A 17764-nucleotide genomic window follows, 5' to 3' on the forward strand; every position below is an offset into this window, starting at 1 on the left:
TAGAAATCACTGTTACAATCAAATTAATAAGTAGATTTATTCAAAAAGTTTGTTGTTGATGAATAAAAGTCCGAAACTGGTTAGGATTACAATAAACTTGCGTGTTACGATGGATAAAATCAAAGGTATTATCCATATACCTCTAGGTATAGAAGTATAGTACAGTAAATATGTACTTTATACTTCTTGTATGGTTAATACAATCTTTCATATTCATAAATTTTTAATTCATAAATTGAAGTAGAAATAATAATTTTGAACCAAATTAAATTTGTCATAAATAAATTAAAAATGCAATGGTTTACTTTGGTCGCTACGTACTTGAGCTGCTTGATAAGAGGTTTAGTTTATCAGAAAAATGCTCTGACTTCTAAAATGTTCACACTCTAGGTTTATAATTATAAATGAAATATTCATTTCTATTATGTAGACTCAACATTGTAGGGCATGCATGGGCCATTCCAGCGCAATGGCTATACCAGTTTGCAGCAATATAACGCTTATCTTTCATCTTAAGGAATGATTACCTCCTTTGGGCCTTATTACATGCATCAGCCACCGGTAAATATTAGTCGATTCTAATCCATTCTATTCTGAAGTATAAAGAAGTTAAGGAAATCTACCTATCTGTTTGACTGTGGAACTGTTGTTCAGGTAGTCTATTATTTCATTTGCATCAATATTATAGCAGAAACTAAAACTGTTTTTAGAAAAATAAAATTTGTCCCATTGAATCAGTAAAAAAGTAATTGATTGAAAATGAATGATAATTGATTAAAAAATTCTACTTTTAACATACATGTGAATTATGAATATTTTTGTAATCAAATTGAACTATTTTTAGTGAAGATAAACATTACTTAATTCTATTAAATGAAAAAAATTGAAAAATGATATACCTTGAAGATTATAAATGCGGGTTGTATTGTTCAATCAAATTAATCGTATTGCTTTATCATAAGTGTATTTTTTGGAAATAAATATAGAACAGGTTTAGGTTCTTTAAAAAAATATTTTAGTGTACAAATCAATGCTTTAGTTTAATTTTTATGCATAATGTTTTCGAATAGCTGTAGATGTTATATGTATTTCTATATCTTTTATAACAAAAATTATTTATAATTTTTAACAAAATTGAACTTTTTTCATGGAAATTAAACGAAAATGGTTAATTTTGGTTGCAGCGAACAAAATAAAACATTGATTCAAATTTATAAATTGATTAGAACAAGTTTTGGTGCAAAAGTAAATTTGCAACGTAAGTAGTTTAGTTCGAATAATTTACTGTAACAATGTTTTAAAATGCAACCAGTTCATTCTAAACGACTGGGCCCATTTTAAAGAATTAAACTTCAATCTTGTTTTCAATTTATTAATTTATTCCTTTCATTAATGTAAGATAGAATTGTATCTTTAAAAAAAAAACTGTTGTTTTAATTTTAGTAACATTGAATAGAAGGCTTTTTAATTCAAGATTAACTCTATAAACTGTTTATTTCATTGAATTATGATTTTCAGATTGAAAACAGCCAATACTGTGAGTACTATCAAAAACCGTCCATCAACTGAAATGGAAATGAAAAAGGCGTTGAGAAAACATCAATCAAATAAGTATGTACAAACAGCTTTTGTTATGAATCAATTACATAAAAATGTATTATTTAGGTATAGGTAATTTGATTGTTTGTATCGCAATTTTATTTACTATCAAACTTAATTAGACTTGTATGAAAAAAAAAAGAAATGATTTATTAGCAGGAGAATAAATAAAAACTTTTAATTAAAATAAAAAAATCTATTTATTTGCATACCTATTTTGGTATTACACAGACTTAGTACTTTACATAGTATTATACGTAAAATATATATATATATTTGTACATGTAAATTAATAAGATACAACAAGAATTGCTAAAAAAAAGTCTGAAGTTGACGTAGAAACTTATATAGTAAAGAAATTAGGAGAAAAAATGCAAAATTAGTTCCAAAAAAATGCGTCGTAGGGCGCCATTTATCAGACAGGTAAGAAATAGTTCCAGAAATAGCCACCAGGATAAAGTTCTTTGTGATAACGCTCTTTATATGTGCGCAAATTGATGGAGGGGTAGAGAGATGTGTTCAAGACAAAGGCCTAGTTATGCTTAGCCTGCATCACTGGAAATGATTATCGGACCCTGCTTCACATCCAGCACGGAAAATATTAGGTGACTTTCATTAAGTCTATTCTGGAGAATGAAGAAGTCAAGGAAATCTCTACTTGGGAAGGATTGTTTTTCAGGTAACATAAAGTTATAAACGTGCCCGTCAGAGAGCGCCACTTAGCAGGCAAGTATAAAAGTGGTTCAAATATTTGCCATCAGACAGTACTGCTATAACCTCCCTATATATAGGTCAACACAAACGAATTTTCTTCAGTACGGCTTGAGTGATAAAAAAACGCAGGTCGGAGCTCACTGTGCTTTCTAACAACCAGCAACGGAAATTAGGTGATTTTCATTAACTCTATTCTGGAGAATGAAGAAGTCAAGGAAATCTCGACTTAGGTAGAATTGTTTTTCAGGTAATCTTATCTGTTATTTTATACGTTCCAAATATTGCAACATAAACTTATAAACCTTCAAAAAGTAGGAGAATAAGTAAAAACCTTGAGTTTTAAAAAAAATATATTTATTTCCATACGTATTTTGTTTTTTACATAGATTTAAAAAAATTTTTACCTTCTATAAATGATATACTATATTTGCTAAAAATACTTCCATTTAATTGGCTTACATATTCTGTTTCTTACATAGATTTTACATTTATTTTACCTTCCATTGTAAATAAGAATTACTAAAATCTTATAAGAAAGAAATTTCGGATAACCTGACCGTAACCTTCCTCTATGGATGGAGGGGCAGAGAGATGTGTTCAAGACAAAGGTTATATAGGGAAACATCCATCATGGCGGCCAGTCGTACCATATGTTCAGTAGAGAGATGTGTTCTAGACGACTATTCTCCCCACCCTTCCAGCGATCTTTGTTATATACCCCCTGGAGGTAGATGGCGGCACATGTACAGGCCATATGAAATTCAGTGATAGAGACTGCAGTCAGGAGCTTTCTCTTTAACCAGTGCTTTCTACTAATGCCAAAATTTCTACCAAAGTTACAGTTTTGTAATGCTCAGCTTTCATCTGGAAATGGTTATCTTTACGGACCCTACTTCACATACAGCAACCGAAAATATTAGGTGATTCTCATTAAGTCTATTCTGGAGAATGAAGAAGTCAAGGAAATGTACTTGTGTAGGATTGTTTTTCAGGTAATCTTATCTATTTGCATGCCTATTTAGTTTGTACATAGATTTTACATTTACTTCATAAAAATAGGAGGTTTAAAAAAAAAAAACTCTTAATCAAAAAAACTTCTATTTAGTAGCACACCTATTTTGTCTTTACATAGATGTTACATTTACTGTACCTTATACTATAAATAAGAGTTGCTGAAATACATAGATTTTACATTTACTGTACCTTATACTATAAATAAGAGTTGCTGAAATACATAGATTTTACATTTACTGTACCTTATACTATAAATAAGAGTTGCTGAAATACATAGATTTTACATTTACTTTTGTTTTTACGTAGATGTTAATTTACTTCAAAAAAGTAGTATGCTAAAAAAACCTTCAATCAAAAAAAGATCTATTTATTTGCATGTTTATTTAGTTTTTACATTTTACATTTGCTGTACCTTATAATATAAATAAGAATTAAAAGCTAAAAAACTTACGAGTAATAAAGAAATTTCGGATAACCTGACCGTAACCTTCCTCTTTGGATGGAAGGTTAAGATAGATGTGTTCCCGACAAAGGTTCTCCCCACCCTGCCCCGCCCTTTTAAGACACTTGGGGAACATATGGTATGACTGGCCGCCATATTGGCTCTTGTCCAGCTGTGTTAAAAGGGCGGGGCAGGGTGGGGAAAACCTTTGTCGGGAACACATCTATCTTAACCTTCCATTCAAAGAGGAAGGTTACGGCAAGGTTAACCGAAATTTCTTTATTACTCGTACGTTTTTTAGCTTTTAATTCTTATTTATATTATAAGGTACAGTAAATGTAAAATGTAAAAACTAAATAAACATGCAAAAAAAAGATCTTTTTTTGATTGAAGGTTTTTTTAGCATACTACTTTTTTGAAGTAAATTTAAAATCTTTGTAAACACAAAATAGGTGTGCTAAACAACATAGGTTCGGGTTATCCGAAATTTCTTATCTATAAGATGCTATTTTCATGCAAGAATAATAAAAGTCTTACCTTGTTTAAAGAATATCCAATTTCATCAGCATTTTAATACATCACCAGTCTAATAGCACTTGACACTTGACACTTTTTAAAATAACTCACAACACTATTTACACTAAAACTGTATATCACGCACTAAGTATAACTTAAACTCAATACAAATTACGAATGCAAATAAATAGATGTTTTTTAGCAAATCTAAACTTAGAACCTTTGTCGGGAACACACAGTGTAGGTTAACCAGACCGTTACCTTCCTCTATGGATGTGGCTGCTTAGATAACCTTCACTTACCAGCTGATCATCCTAGCCAGTTACCGTCGGCCATCTATAACTCGTTCACGGTCTCTTTATTAACGTGATTTTTAATGTGAATATTAGTGCGTGTTAAAGTGAAGTTCGGGTTTATAAATTGAGTTCAAGTTATACTCAGTGCGTGATATACAGTTTTAGTGTAAATAGTGTTGCGCATTATTTTAAAAAGTGTCAAGTGCTATTGGACTGGTGATCTATTGAAATGCTGATGAAATTGGATATTCTTTAAACAAGGTAAGACTTTTATTATTCTTGCATGAAAATAGCATGTTATAATTTAATTATTACTTACAAATTAATATTATTGCTTCATTTTGACTACGTTCAGTGCTAGTTATTCTTTAATTTTGATCACTGTAAAAAGTATTTAAATTTATTTCTAACCCTTTTGATGAATTCTTTAGTCTTTGTTTTAATCGACTATGAGCTCTAAATTACTATTCTTGGTTTACCTATGTTGTTTAGCACACCTATTTTATCTTTACATAGATTTTACATTTACTTCATAAAAGTAGGTGAAAGAAAACACAACCTTTAATCAAAAAAAGATCTATTTATTAGAACACCCATTTTGTCTTTACATAGATTTTACATTTACTTTTGTTTTTACATAGATGTTACATTTACTTCATAAAAGTAGGAGGTTTTAAGAAAAAAAACATTTACTTTACCTTATATTATAAATAAGAATCGAAAAAAAACAAAACCTTTAATCAAAAAACTTCTATTTATTATTTATTCTATTTATTATTTATTTTATTTATTTCAACTTCTATTTTGTCTTTTTACATTTACTTGACCTTATAAAATAAATAAGAATTGCTAAAAAACGTACGAGTAATAAAGAAATTTCGGATAACCTGACCGTAACCTTCCTCTTTGGATGGAAGGTTAAGATAGATGTGTTCCCGACAAAGGTTCTCCCCACCCTGCCCCGCCCTTTTAACACACTTGGGGAACATATGGTATGACTGGCAGCCATATTGGATTCTTGCTCAAGTGTGTTAAAAGGGCGGGGCAGGGTGGGGAGAACCTTTGTCGGGAACACATCTATCTTAACCTTCCATCCAAAGAGGAAGGTTACGGTCAGGTTATCCGAAATTTCTTCCTTTTGTACTACTTCCACTCTCTAGACTATTTTCGCTATTTATATAACCTTCCTTTTAGGTTTTCCTTTTTATTTCTTCCATCCAAAGATGAAGGTTACGGTCAGGTTATCCGAAATTTCTTCCTTTTGTACTACTTCCACTCTCTAGACTATTTTCGCTATTTATAACCTTCCTTTTAGGTTTTCCTTTTTATACCTTTTTATTTTCGTTTTATTTTATACCTTTTCCGTATTAATTAACAGATAAAAAGGAAAAATAAATAATTTTTTTTGCATTCTTTTAAAGATTTTAAATCAACATTCTTACATTAAAATATGAAAGGCATGCAAATCACATATAATAACTACATACCTTTTTTTTTTAGATTCCTAACCAAATTTGTTGGTATATTCACATTGGATTGATGTCTTTTTCACTTGGGCTTCCATTGATGATTACCTTTGCAGGCAGTACTCACCAGTATTAATTCTGAAATTCATTATTTATTGTGATTTAAATAATTAACATGTTTACTAAGTTTTGTATAGCAGAAGAAGTAAGAGAAAAACATTTATAACAACTTATGTACATTATAAAAATTAAATAAAGAAAACTTTAATTCAACTAAAGAATTGATTTTTTAAAACCTAAATCTTTTAATTCAATGATAATGAAATATATTTCCAAAAACACACTTATTCCTTGTGAATAAAATTAAGTAATAAGATAAGACTTACCTGGATGCGAATCACTTCATATTTATGGTCGTGCAGCTGAAAGTATAGAAGGACTCTTAAATATTCATCTCAGGTAAAAGCTGAAGTTACCAGGGCTGCAAGTTGACAAAAAGCCCATAGATGTTAACACTGCATTAACTGAAAAAATACTACAGTAAACATAAGTAGCAGTAATTCGAATTTGATTCACACTATATTACTCCATTTTTAAAACGTATTTTTTCAGTTTAATTCTTTTATCAAACAAATATTTATTAATTTTGCTCTTTTCTTTCTTAAAATAAAATGTAATTACATTCAAAACGTTAACCTTTATTAATTCAATAAAGAAAAAAATATTAAGGATAAGTTTAAACTGGCTTCATTTGATTAAAAATGCTTAGCATTCATATAAGTTTAAAAAATTTAAATTATATATTCAAAAATTATATTATGTTGTGTTTTAACGAATTAAAATAATAGATAAGAATACCTGAAGAATAGTTCCATATGCCAAGTGGTAGATGCCACAGGATTAAAGTTAATTATTGGAAATAGAATGGATGCGAATACAGTGGCGCCTAAATGTAGTTCAACTTATGATTGGATATTACTGGATAGATGTTATACGTTTTTTTTTTTCATCTGGGCTTCTGTTGAATTAAAATAATAGATAAGAATACCTGAAGAATAGTTCCATATGCCAAGTGGTAGATGCCACAGGATTAAAGTTAATTATTGGAAATAGAATGGATGCGAATACAGTGGCGCCTAAATGTAGTTCAACTTATGATTGGATATTACTGGATAGATGTTATACGTTTTTTTTTTTCATCTGGGCTTCTGTTGAATTAAAATAATAGATAAGAATACCTGAAGAATAGTTCCATATGCCAAGTGGTAGATGCCACAGGATTAAAGTTAATTATTGGAAATAGAATGGATGCGAATACAGTGGCGCCTAAATGTAGTTCAACTTATGATTGGATATTACTGGATAGATGTTATACGTTTTTTTTTTTCATCTGGGCTTCTGTTGATGAACAGTTTTGCCAGCAGTACTCCAGTAGCATCAGTATTTCATCTGAAAATCAACATAATTTAAAGAAAATAATTAAAATGTTTACTCAGATCTAAAAAAAAAAAAAAAAAATACAATATTATTGAACCTCTGTTTGTAAATAATTCATTTACATTTATAAAAAAAAAGGTTTAAGATCTTAAACATTTACAAACCCTGTATCTTTAATTATTCAATTAAACAATTATTCGTCCTATTAAACTTTTTTCAACAATTTATTAAAACCATATAGTATTTTTGTACTTAAATTCCATGGAAAAAGATTCAATTTCATTCAAAAAATTAACATTTGAGGTATTTAAAAATTATATTTAATTTTGCTGACAAATATACTGGGTGAATAAGTTAACAAAATAAAATTTAATTTTTATATGCTTTAAATATTTCCATTTTTCTACAAAACAGAGATTTTTTTAAGGGAATTTATTTTTTTAAAAAGAGTTCGATTGGAGAGAGCAAAATTAATTTTGAAAAAGGTTTAATCTAGCTAAAGAATGCTTTTATTTGAATGAAAATGAATAAATATTTATTTATCAGCACCATATACTAATATTTAACTCAAATCTTACAAAAATTAAAAAATATTTATTCAAATAAATGGAAAAGATTATTTATCAGAGAAAAGATTGTTTTAATACTTAGAACATACAAAATAATTGATAAGATTACCTGAAGAACAGTCCGACACAGAGTGGTAAATACATCTTCTTTACTTCTTTAAACATCAGATTAGAGTAGATGAGAAACACTTAACATTATTGGCGTACTGCTGGATGTAAAGAACAGCCCATTGAGGTAATCATTTCCAGATAAAATCAAAGTATTACTTGGCTGCATCCTGGCAGTGTTGGGAAGCACTGGGTAAAGGTAGAAAGCCCTGATACCAGTTTCATCCACTGTTCTTATTTAATAGCTCAGCGAGCTATTAAACACCAAAATATAATCAAACTAATAGTTCTTACTTTATAGTACTTTAATATACTGTAACTAAATATAGAAATAGAAATAGAAATAGAAATAGAAAAGAAATTTATTATTCTGGGACAATTGTCCCCTAAGAATAAATACAGGAACAAATAGAGCCCTTAATAGTTTGGCCTGTGATTATACAGAAATTAAATAAATAAATAAATATTTACAAAAGTGAAAATATAATAAGTGAAAATGAAAGTAAAAATAAAATAATAAAACAGCAGAAATTAAGGAAATAAATTAAAACAATTAGAATTTCGGAGGAAGCTGAATAGAAAGGAGATAACTGAATAGACGGGATTTAAAGATGGATAGGGTAGGAGCTTGGCGGACAGATGAAGGCAAGGAGTTCCATAGAGAGGTAGCACGTATGAGGAAGGACTTGTCAAAGGATGAGGTACGGTGAGAGGGAATATAAAGATCAGATGAGCGAGATCTAGTGTTACGGGAATGGATGGAGGATTTAAACTTAAGGAGTTGAAAAATATAGGAAGGCCTTTGAGACTGGATGACTTGAAAAAGGAAAGAAGCCAAAAAATATTGGCGGCGATAGACAGGAAAAAGCCACTTCAACTCATCGTAGCAGTGCGAAATGCGAGAGTCTCTGGAAATGCTGAAAATAAATCTTATGAAGCAGTTCATGAGGCGCTTAAGCTTAGCTTCAATATCACCAGATAGACCGCCATACACTAAACAACCATAGTCGAAATGGGGGAATATAAGAGAGAAAACTAGGAGTTGCCGGGTCTTAATTGGAAAAAGGTGACGGGAACTATTAAACTGCTTAAGGATATGGATGGAATGACGAGAGATTTGGGAAACATGATTTTTCCAGGATAGGTTTTGATCGAAAGTGATACCAAGGTTTTTCACAGAGGAACAATATTTTATTGGGGTATTGTAAAGGAAAAGATTAGGAAGAGGAGCCAATGATTTAAGGAGTGGGTTGGAGCCAATAACTATAGCTTTGGTCTTTTCTACATTCAGGGTAAGCTTATTGTTCGTGGCCCATGCTGAGATGTTATTGAGGTCTTCTTGAAGTTTAAATACAGCTATTTTAGAACAGTTACTTGTTCTAAAAAATAAAAATTATGCTGTTTTAATAGTTACCGTATTTATACATATATACAGCATTAACGAAGTTTGATGCTTTGTCCAATAAGGCAAGATATTTTTAAAAATTAAGCTATCTTTGTGAACAAAAAAATAGAATAATAGAAACCACAGAAAAAGTATACATTATATCCAGTAGTAATAAACTAAAACAAATGTAAACCTTTGAAAAAAAGTTCCCACTTTTATTTTGAGGAGTTTGTATGTAATAAAAGAAAGTATTATTTTTTAAATAACCACTCAAAACACGCTTATTTTGTAATAATACTACGCATTAACATTATTTATAACCTGAATGTAATATTACTGCTTTTGCCCAACGTAGTACACTGTTTGTTGTATGCCTTAAAGGTTTTGGGCTTTCTGTCTATTATCATACGATAATTAATCAGTTTAAACATAGTTATTAGGTTTCGTGAACTCAAATTCTCGTGACTCAAAGTGCACATGCTAATACCCTAATAAGGGAGGTTACATGCTTGGTTACAACATATCACCTGGTGCAAGTGTGTGCGTGTGTGTAATATTTTAAATGATAATGAGTTATAAAACATTTTTTGAAAAATGGTTAAATAAAATTAATGAAACCTAGTATGCATTTAGGTCTTTTATATTTTTGTTACTTAGATAGTTTTAAAATTGTATTGTACAGGAGGGGGCGCCCTTTACGTAAGCCGATAACGTTAAATTATAACAAGTTCATTCATGCGAGGAAATATCGTCAAATTAAAAGAAATTATAAAATTAATTAAATAAACATGTAGTATCACTAAATAAATACATAATGCGTAAATATTAAACTCTTTAAAGCCTTAAAACATTAGAGGACAAGCTTTTTATTTTTATTTTTGTATTATAGTGTTTCAGGAACGTTTGCTCAGCTGTCTGTTTATTTAGACAATAAAGAGTGATATTTAACAGCGTGTCCGAGATATAGTTAATTTGGGCCATTGAAGTTTTTTTTTTAATGCTTTGTATTTTTATGACAGAGGCCTGATTCTAGAGAAACTACAAATTTCAAACCAAAGAGAGTCACGAAGATTGCCAATTAATGGACCTGGAGAAACTAACGACTCTTAATTTTAATCCATTCCTCAAGGCATGTGTAACGCGAAACATGAGTTGAGGCACATATTTTATAACAGTTATTCTAACAAAGTAAAATAAAAATTACTTGTTTACAGCAATCACTAATGCACGTTTTTTTTTTTCCTTCAAACTCATTTCCTTTTCACACCTTGGACATATGTAAATACCTAGTAGCAATCAAAACGACATCCAAGCAAGCAAAATCTTACAAGTATCGTCCCACGACCCACACTCATTTCACTTTCATGCTTAAACTCAAATAAATCAAAATTCTTCAAAAACCTTCAAAATTACGACACACTTTAAGGGGCCCGACCTTCGGTCCAACCAGGAGGAAAATTAAAGTGTAAATAAATATTTGTATTATTGGAATTAACATTACTCTAGTAATAATCATTGTTCATAAATTATTGTTGATACTTATTATATGGTGTATTCATTAAAAGAAATATCCTTAGTTTAAAAGGTTGTGATTTCTTTGAAGTATCTTACAATGTATCTTATTTTATAAGCTTTCTGGGCCCCCAAAAAGCAATTACCAGTCCTAGAGGAAATTCGAAGCGAAGGGAGTAAAATTAATGCTGCAATGTTAGTTCAGCAAATCGCCCATTTTTCTAAATAACTGCAAATATTAGGAAGCGTATTTCAAAGTGAGATTTTAAGCCCCTTTCTGTTTTCTCTTTTAATTTCAGTAATAGTTATATACGTTAGGGTGTCTCAGAATATTAGCTTAAGTTACATTAGTTATTTGTGACACTTTGTAAATGCTGTTTTCATTTCATAAACCTAATAAGAGGATTAAAGCAACTTAAACATGTTATTCAGTACTTTGACATAGTCACTAAATAAGGATAAAAACAAAACTTTTCTGGTCATATTTCTTAAAGGTGGACTCATGTCTTATTATAATGATCCCAAATTCAGTGACACATTAATAAAACTAGCTGTTAAAACATTTAATTACCTGGGGTCCTATTTTATTCTTCTGCCACTTTCCATCCAGCCACGAAATATTTTCTAAGTCGATTTAGCTCAGACAAAGGTGATGTACTTTCCTTGTTAACTGGTGTAATGTACATATGTAGTCTGAAAACGGTAAAACGAAGTGAGTTTTATACATTAATCTTGGGCTGAAAGTGAAACCTATCTATGGACGTCCAAATTAGTAAACAATTCTGCAATGTTAACGAGCGTACAGTACCAGTGTTGAACTATATTCTAAAAACGATCGCTTCAGTCTACGAGCACCTTTGTCACAGATGAGCCCCTTTTAAATTTAAAGATTTTAAAAGAATCACAAGACAGGGAAACTAGTTATTAAATAAGGGTGATAGTAGGATTTCAAAGATACTTTAAATAGATTGGCCTTCATTGAAAATAATAACTTAATTTTTTTTCAATTCTGAAATATTTCTTAAGCACAATTAATTTTGATCACCCAACCAATGTTTCAATGCACTTCCATGGTAATTACCCATCAAAATAAATAATAAAAGTAAACACTGTAGAAACTATGTTGGTTTTGGGCTTTCTGTCTATTATCATACGATAATTAATCAGTTTAAACATAGTTATTAGGTTTCGTGAACTCAAAATCTCGTGACTCAAAGTGCACATGCTAATACCCTAATAAGGGAGGTTACATGCTTGGTTACAACATATCACCTGGTGCAAGTGTGTGCGTGTGTGTAATATTTTAAATGTTAATGAGTTATAAAACATTTTTTGAAAAATGATTAAATAAAATTAATGAAACCTAATATGCATTTAGGTCTTTTATATTTTTGTTACTTAGATAGTTTTAAAATTGTATTGTACAGGAGGGGGCGCCCTTTACGTAAGCCGAAAACGTTAATTTTTTTTCAATTCTGAAATATTTCTTAAGCACAATTAATTTTGATCACCCAACCAATGTTTCAATGCACTTCCATGGTAATTACCCATCAAAATAAATAAAAGTAAACACTGTAGAAACTATGTAAATATAAATATAAGGACTATTCGAAGAATATATCAACTTGTAGATTTTTTTAGTGCTAATAAGAACGTAGGTTTTTATGGTGCTAGTCTATTCCTGTCTCATTTTTATCAACATGTTAAAAACGTTCTCTTTTGTTTTTATGAACCATGCAGCGATCCTTCCTGCCAAAATACCATCTTGTAAAAATTTCTATGCTTTCAAGCTTATTAATTGCAAATTATGTAATAATTTTTCCTTTTTAAGTGAAAATATGCTCTCGTTACTCCAAAATGAATTTTTAAAAAAAATTGTCATTAAGAACTGCAAGGAACTTATGCACAATAATGAATTTGGTATTACTAACAAAAGTTGAAGGAGGCATCTACAAAACAAATTTTGTGCTTCAATTTATTTTATTTTTGTAAAGCATACCCTCAAAACTGTTGTTTTAACAAAAAATAATTACATATAAAAATAATAAAAGGCAAACAATAAATATCTTTTTACAATGATGACTTATCAATGCAGAATTATGCACACGAATGTGGAATTACATCCCAGATGTAATAATAAAATGTTACCAAACCTAAACATTTTTCGTAATCCTTTGTGCAGTCGTCATAAATTTTTCTTTTATCGTTTATTAAACATAAAATAAGGTAAAATTAATTAGTAAATTAATAATTGGATATAATTTCATTATAAGATCCGCGTATGGATGCTACTTACCAACACCGTTGCTGGCAGAGATTGGAGTATTTCAATAAAGGCAATAAGTTGATTATAGTGGTGTGACGATATTATAGGAGGTAATTTCGACTTTTGCACCTAATATACCAATGCAAAATAAGCTTAGGATTCTCAGATAGTTTCCATAATTGGCTGAAAGCACGATAGATTGTTGTAATTGTTGGGTCGATCTATTATGAAAAACAAGAAGTAAAAACCATTGAAAAACAGAACATCCCTTGTAATTCCACTGGAATGCTGCTGTTACTGTCTTTGACAGTTAATATTAAGGCCAATGCCAGTTTGTAGATGTTGGGTCGATATATTATGAAAAGCAAGAAGGAAAAACCATTGGAAAACACAGAACTTCCCTTGTAATTCCACTGGAATGCTGATGTTTCTGTCTTTGACAGTTAATATTAAGGCCTATGCTAGATTGTAGATGATGCGTGGACCTATTATGAGAAACAAGAAGTAAAAACCATTGGAAAAAACAGAAATTCTCTTCTAATTCCACTGGAATGCTACTGTTTCTGTCTTTGACAGTTAATATTAAGGCCTTTGCTAGATTATAGATGTTGGGTCGATATATTATGAAAAGCAAGAAGTAAAAACCATTGGAAAATACAGAACTTCCCTTGTAATTCCACTGGAATGCTGCTGTTTCTGTCTTTAAAAGTTAATATTAAGGCCTATGCTACATTGTAGATGATGGGTCGACCAATTATGAAAAACAAGAAGTAAAAACCATTGGAAAAAACAGAAATTCTCTTCTAATTCCACTGGAATGCTGCTGTTTCTGTCTTTGACAGTTAATATTAAGGCCTATGCTAGATTGTAGATGTTGGGTCGATATATTATGAAAAGCAAGAAGTAAAAACCATTGGAAAATACAGAACATCCCTTGTAATTCCACTGGAATGCTGCTGTTTCTGTCTTTGACAGTTAATATTAAGGCCTATGCTAGATTGTAGATGATGCGTCGACCTGTTATGAAAAGCAAGAAGTAAAAACCCAATTTGCCACTATAGTGTGAAATGGATGCTGTCCCGTAAATTTCTGTCTAAAAGATAAGAATCTAAGTTCACCACTGCTGAAATGAAATATCATTTCTTACACTTTGAAATCCTTTTACAGCACAAGTTCCTCACCACACATTTCTGTAGAAATCATTTTTTCGAACTCAGAAGACCTCAAAACATTATACTTCCCAAGAAGACCCCTTTTACCACGATAGCGACACTTTCTTTTACCAGTAACAGAAAAAAAATTACTAATATCATGCAATCGTTATAATAATCTGTAAAATTAAATTACTGGTGTTCAAACTAATCAGATATAAGCTATCATGATAGTAATGTCTTATTTTTCTACCTGTTCTTTGTAGAAGTAAGAATAAAGAGTTGACGTTTTTACTTTGCTTGCTTAAGAGAGTTAGCATGATTTCACGTAACTTTTGTTGGAAAAGTTGGTTCCAAACATTTAATTTATGCATAAAATTAGAAACCAAACCAACTGTGGATAAAATGAAAACATAAAGTAAAGAGATTGCTGCAAATGAAAGTGATCTGGTTTACTTCCAACTTTTTTGAATGTTATAAGAAAGAACTTTTGAGTATAAAGCAAACTTTAGTTTAGTCAGAAAATCATATTTAATGATGACCATCTCAAAACTTTTACTTCGTTAACGAGATCTGGTTAGAGAATTTCACACTTATGATACTGAAAGTAGCGCCTCTCTTGCTAGCGTAAAACGTTCTCAGTAATAATAAATTTGAATTTAAGCTTCTTCTTCACCCAGTTAAATGTCTGTTCCACGTTTTTACTGGCAAAAAACCTACTATTGAAGGGTTGAAAATGAAATGTTTAAACTTCAAACTCTTAGTACATGGAATGGAAATGACATCAATTTGTTAGGTCACTATTTAGATTAGTTACAGAAGATTTTGCATTAATAAAAGTAAGGCGAGAAAAAATACATTTTTGAATTATAAGGTGCTAAATAGATATACTTTTAAAATTATTATAAGTTTAAATTAGGTAACTTTTTTTTTTAGCCAAAATGAATTTAAAACTGTTTTTCAATGTAAATGATGTATTTCTTGAATTAATACTGTTAAAAAAAACAGTAACAGTTAACGAGTGTTTGAATCATTTACATCATGACCACTATTGCATACTGATACCTACTTTGGCCATCAAACATTGGTATTCATTAGATCTTCAATTTCATTAATTCATGGAGTATTCTGATAGTGACTCTAATATTGAGGCCAAGGGTACTCACAAACTTATAAGGGTAGAGTTGCATGTATATATATATTACGGTAGTTCACGTATCTTTCAATTCATATGTTGCACAATCAGGAATAGAAGACGTACAATGAAGGTGCGTATTTTGATTCAGATTCTTTAAAATCTTTATTATTGTTACTGGATTTTTGAAGATAACCAACTTTTTTTTTTTATCCCAAATTAGTTTCTTTATTCAGCCCTTCTCTTCGTCATCTGTACAGTGTCGGCTGACGAAGCGGCCTTTAAATTAAAAGGGAAGCCACAAAAAGCTTTGTTAATTTTTCCTCCACCACTGACAGTTCAGAACGAAACAACTACTGAATCAGTCCAGGTGAAATATTCTTATGGTTAACAAAATGTCACAAACACTAAGTCATAATATTTATTATTTTCTTTCTGTTAAGAATGAAACCGAACGAGCTGACAACGTTACCGATAGTGTTTTGGAAAGATTTAAGCAGCTTCAAGGATCCATAACTAACGTGTATTACATTTCCTTGCCAGACGGGAAACTAGAGAAATTAGAATACATTAGAGCACCCAGCGGTCTACTACAAGAAACCCAAGAATCACAATCGAAGGATCCAGTATCAACAAATTACCAACCAACCTTCAATCAGTACAGGCAGAGTTCTGCACCAACAGCATCAAATAAACTGCAAGGAAATCAACAAACAAATCATCAAATAGTGTTTGGAACAAACAAACATTCAAATCAAGCAAATCAGCAACAATACAATCAGGTACCACAGCAATTCAGGGTATCAAATCAACTCTCATCGCAATTTAGTTCTCAATATAATGCAGATAATTCACAAAACAAACCATCCAGTTATGTTGCTAGTGTACAGTTTACAGATGTACCACCTGTACACGGGCCAGTTTTTCCTTACACTACTTCTCCTTATGTGCGCATTGTCAGATATGCAAATAACGTTCAATAATAATTTCAAAAATTAAGAAGATTTTTGAATTTAATGTGTATTTTCACGAATGTTTCAATAAATATTTAACTTATAACATAAAAAATTTAATGAGTTTGTTATTTCAATTTCTGTCTTTCTCTTACTCTCAAAAGAAAAAGTGTTGTACCAGTTTATATTAATTATTGGTACGTTAAGAAATTAATACAAAAACTTATTTCTTTGATGCTTTTATTTTAGTTTTTCACAACATCAATCTTCTGTCACATTAATAGCGTCATGAAGTACCCACAAATTAAATGAAAATGTTTCTTTAAATTTTCTTTAAAATCAAACAAATTTTGCTTGTTTTGCTCTCTTCACTTCACTCCAACTTAAAATTTACGCACATATTGAACAAATAATTATTTTATTAAAGAAGTCAATTAACTATCAAACCTTCTACACAATTGCCAGGACTAGACATACTCTCCATTTCAACTAATCTCTCACACAATTTGTCTCTCTCTCTCTCTCTCTCCCATCTTTATCGTAGGAACATGCACTCCCAACTCCTTTTTTTTATTTCTCCAACTTTTTAATCATGCACATAGGTGCCCTAACGTTAAAATTTCGCATAAAGTTTAAATTTCTAGGCGAGACAGTCTAACGATAGTGAAGGTATTAGATTTTGAATTCAGAAAGGTACGTTTTGAGGATCAGACACTGGTACTGTGCTATTAGTATATAAAAATTTAGCAGAATTTTAAACAAACCTTAATATCCCTTAGATTCTAGCTGCTCTCTTACGTATTCTTCAATGTACTCTGAATTAGAGTGCCTGGTTCATGAGTACTTCTTAGACTTTCGAAACATCAGCTATATTTATGAGAGAATCTTAAGAGATTCTCATCCTATCATCCTAAGGGATGATTAATAATATGTGTTTTTTTTATCTCTGTGAAAGTTATTGCAGTACATTTTTGAATATTTAGGTACAAGTTATTTTATACACATATAAATATATATAAAGACCACGAGGAAAATTCAGGTTTTTTATAAATAGTCAGAATCTAATTCTCCTGATATCTCGTCTATTCTAGCTGAAGAAACACTTCATTTCACTTGACGAACGATTATTCTCCTCTTTAAATATAATTAGAAATAAAAGAGTTGGGATGTTGAATGCAGAGATGGATCACAAACGCACT

At 30.4% G+C, this 17764-nt stretch overlaps 1 protein-coding gene and 2 long non-coding RNA genes across 7 annotated transcripts; 2 read left to right on the forward strand and 1 right to left on the reverse strand.

Moving 5' to 3' along the window:
• Positions 1-131: 131 nt before the first annotated feature.
• On the forward strand, positions 132-6328 carry LOC141456539 (uncharacterized). Its single transcript, XR_012459841.1, has 4 exons — positions 132-340; positions 431-654; positions 1519-2560; positions 6082-6328. It is a non-coding gene; the product is annotated as an uncharacterized lncRNA (long non-coding RNA).
• Positions 3395-12304, reverse strand: LOC141456538 (uncharacterized). Of its 5 annotated transcripts, none has more exons than XR_012459839.1 (6): positions 11632-12304; positions 8163-8415; positions 6906-7496; positions 6434-6571; positions 6069-6185; positions 3395-5938 (listed from the first exon to the last, which is right to left on the reverse strand). It is a non-coding gene; the product is annotated as an uncharacterized lncRNA (long non-coding RNA). The 5 variants fall into 5 exon arrangements; XR_012459838.1 differs by having other exon boundaries at positions 3395-3463; positions 3517-6185; XR_012459836.1 differs by lacking the exon at positions 3395-5938 and having other exon boundaries at positions 6065-6185; positions 6906-7255; positions 7286-7496.
• A 3303-nt stretch (positions 12305-15607) lies between these two features.
• On the forward strand, positions 15608-16683 carry LOC141455495 (uncharacterized). The gene is made up of 3 exons (XM_074130606.1): positions 15608-15745; positions 15836-15982; positions 16056-16683. The coding sequence occupies exons 1-3, from the start codon at positions 15740-15742 to the stop codon at positions 16593-16595; spliced, it is 693 nt and encodes a 230-aa protein (XP_073986707.1). The 5' UTR covers positions 15608-15739; the 3' UTR covers positions 16596-16683.
• Positions 16684-17764: the final 1081 nt, after the last annotated feature.

The sequence above is a fragment of the Rhodnius prolixus genome, unplaced genomic scaffold (assembly GCF_049639745.1).
Source record: "Rhodnius prolixus isolate KJV_2025 unplaced genomic scaffold, Rpr scaffold_4, whole genome shotgun sequence".
Classification (NCBI taxonomy): Eukaryota; Metazoa; Arthropoda; class Insecta; order Hemiptera; family Reduviidae; genus Rhodnius; species Rhodnius prolixus.

Coding starts and splice junctions, on each gene's coding strand:
- LOC141455495 (XM_074130606.1), top strand. Junction 15,983..16,055: donor CAACTACTGAATCAGTCCAG/GTGAAATATTCT, acceptor CTTTCTGTTAAG/AATGAAACCGAACGAGCTGA.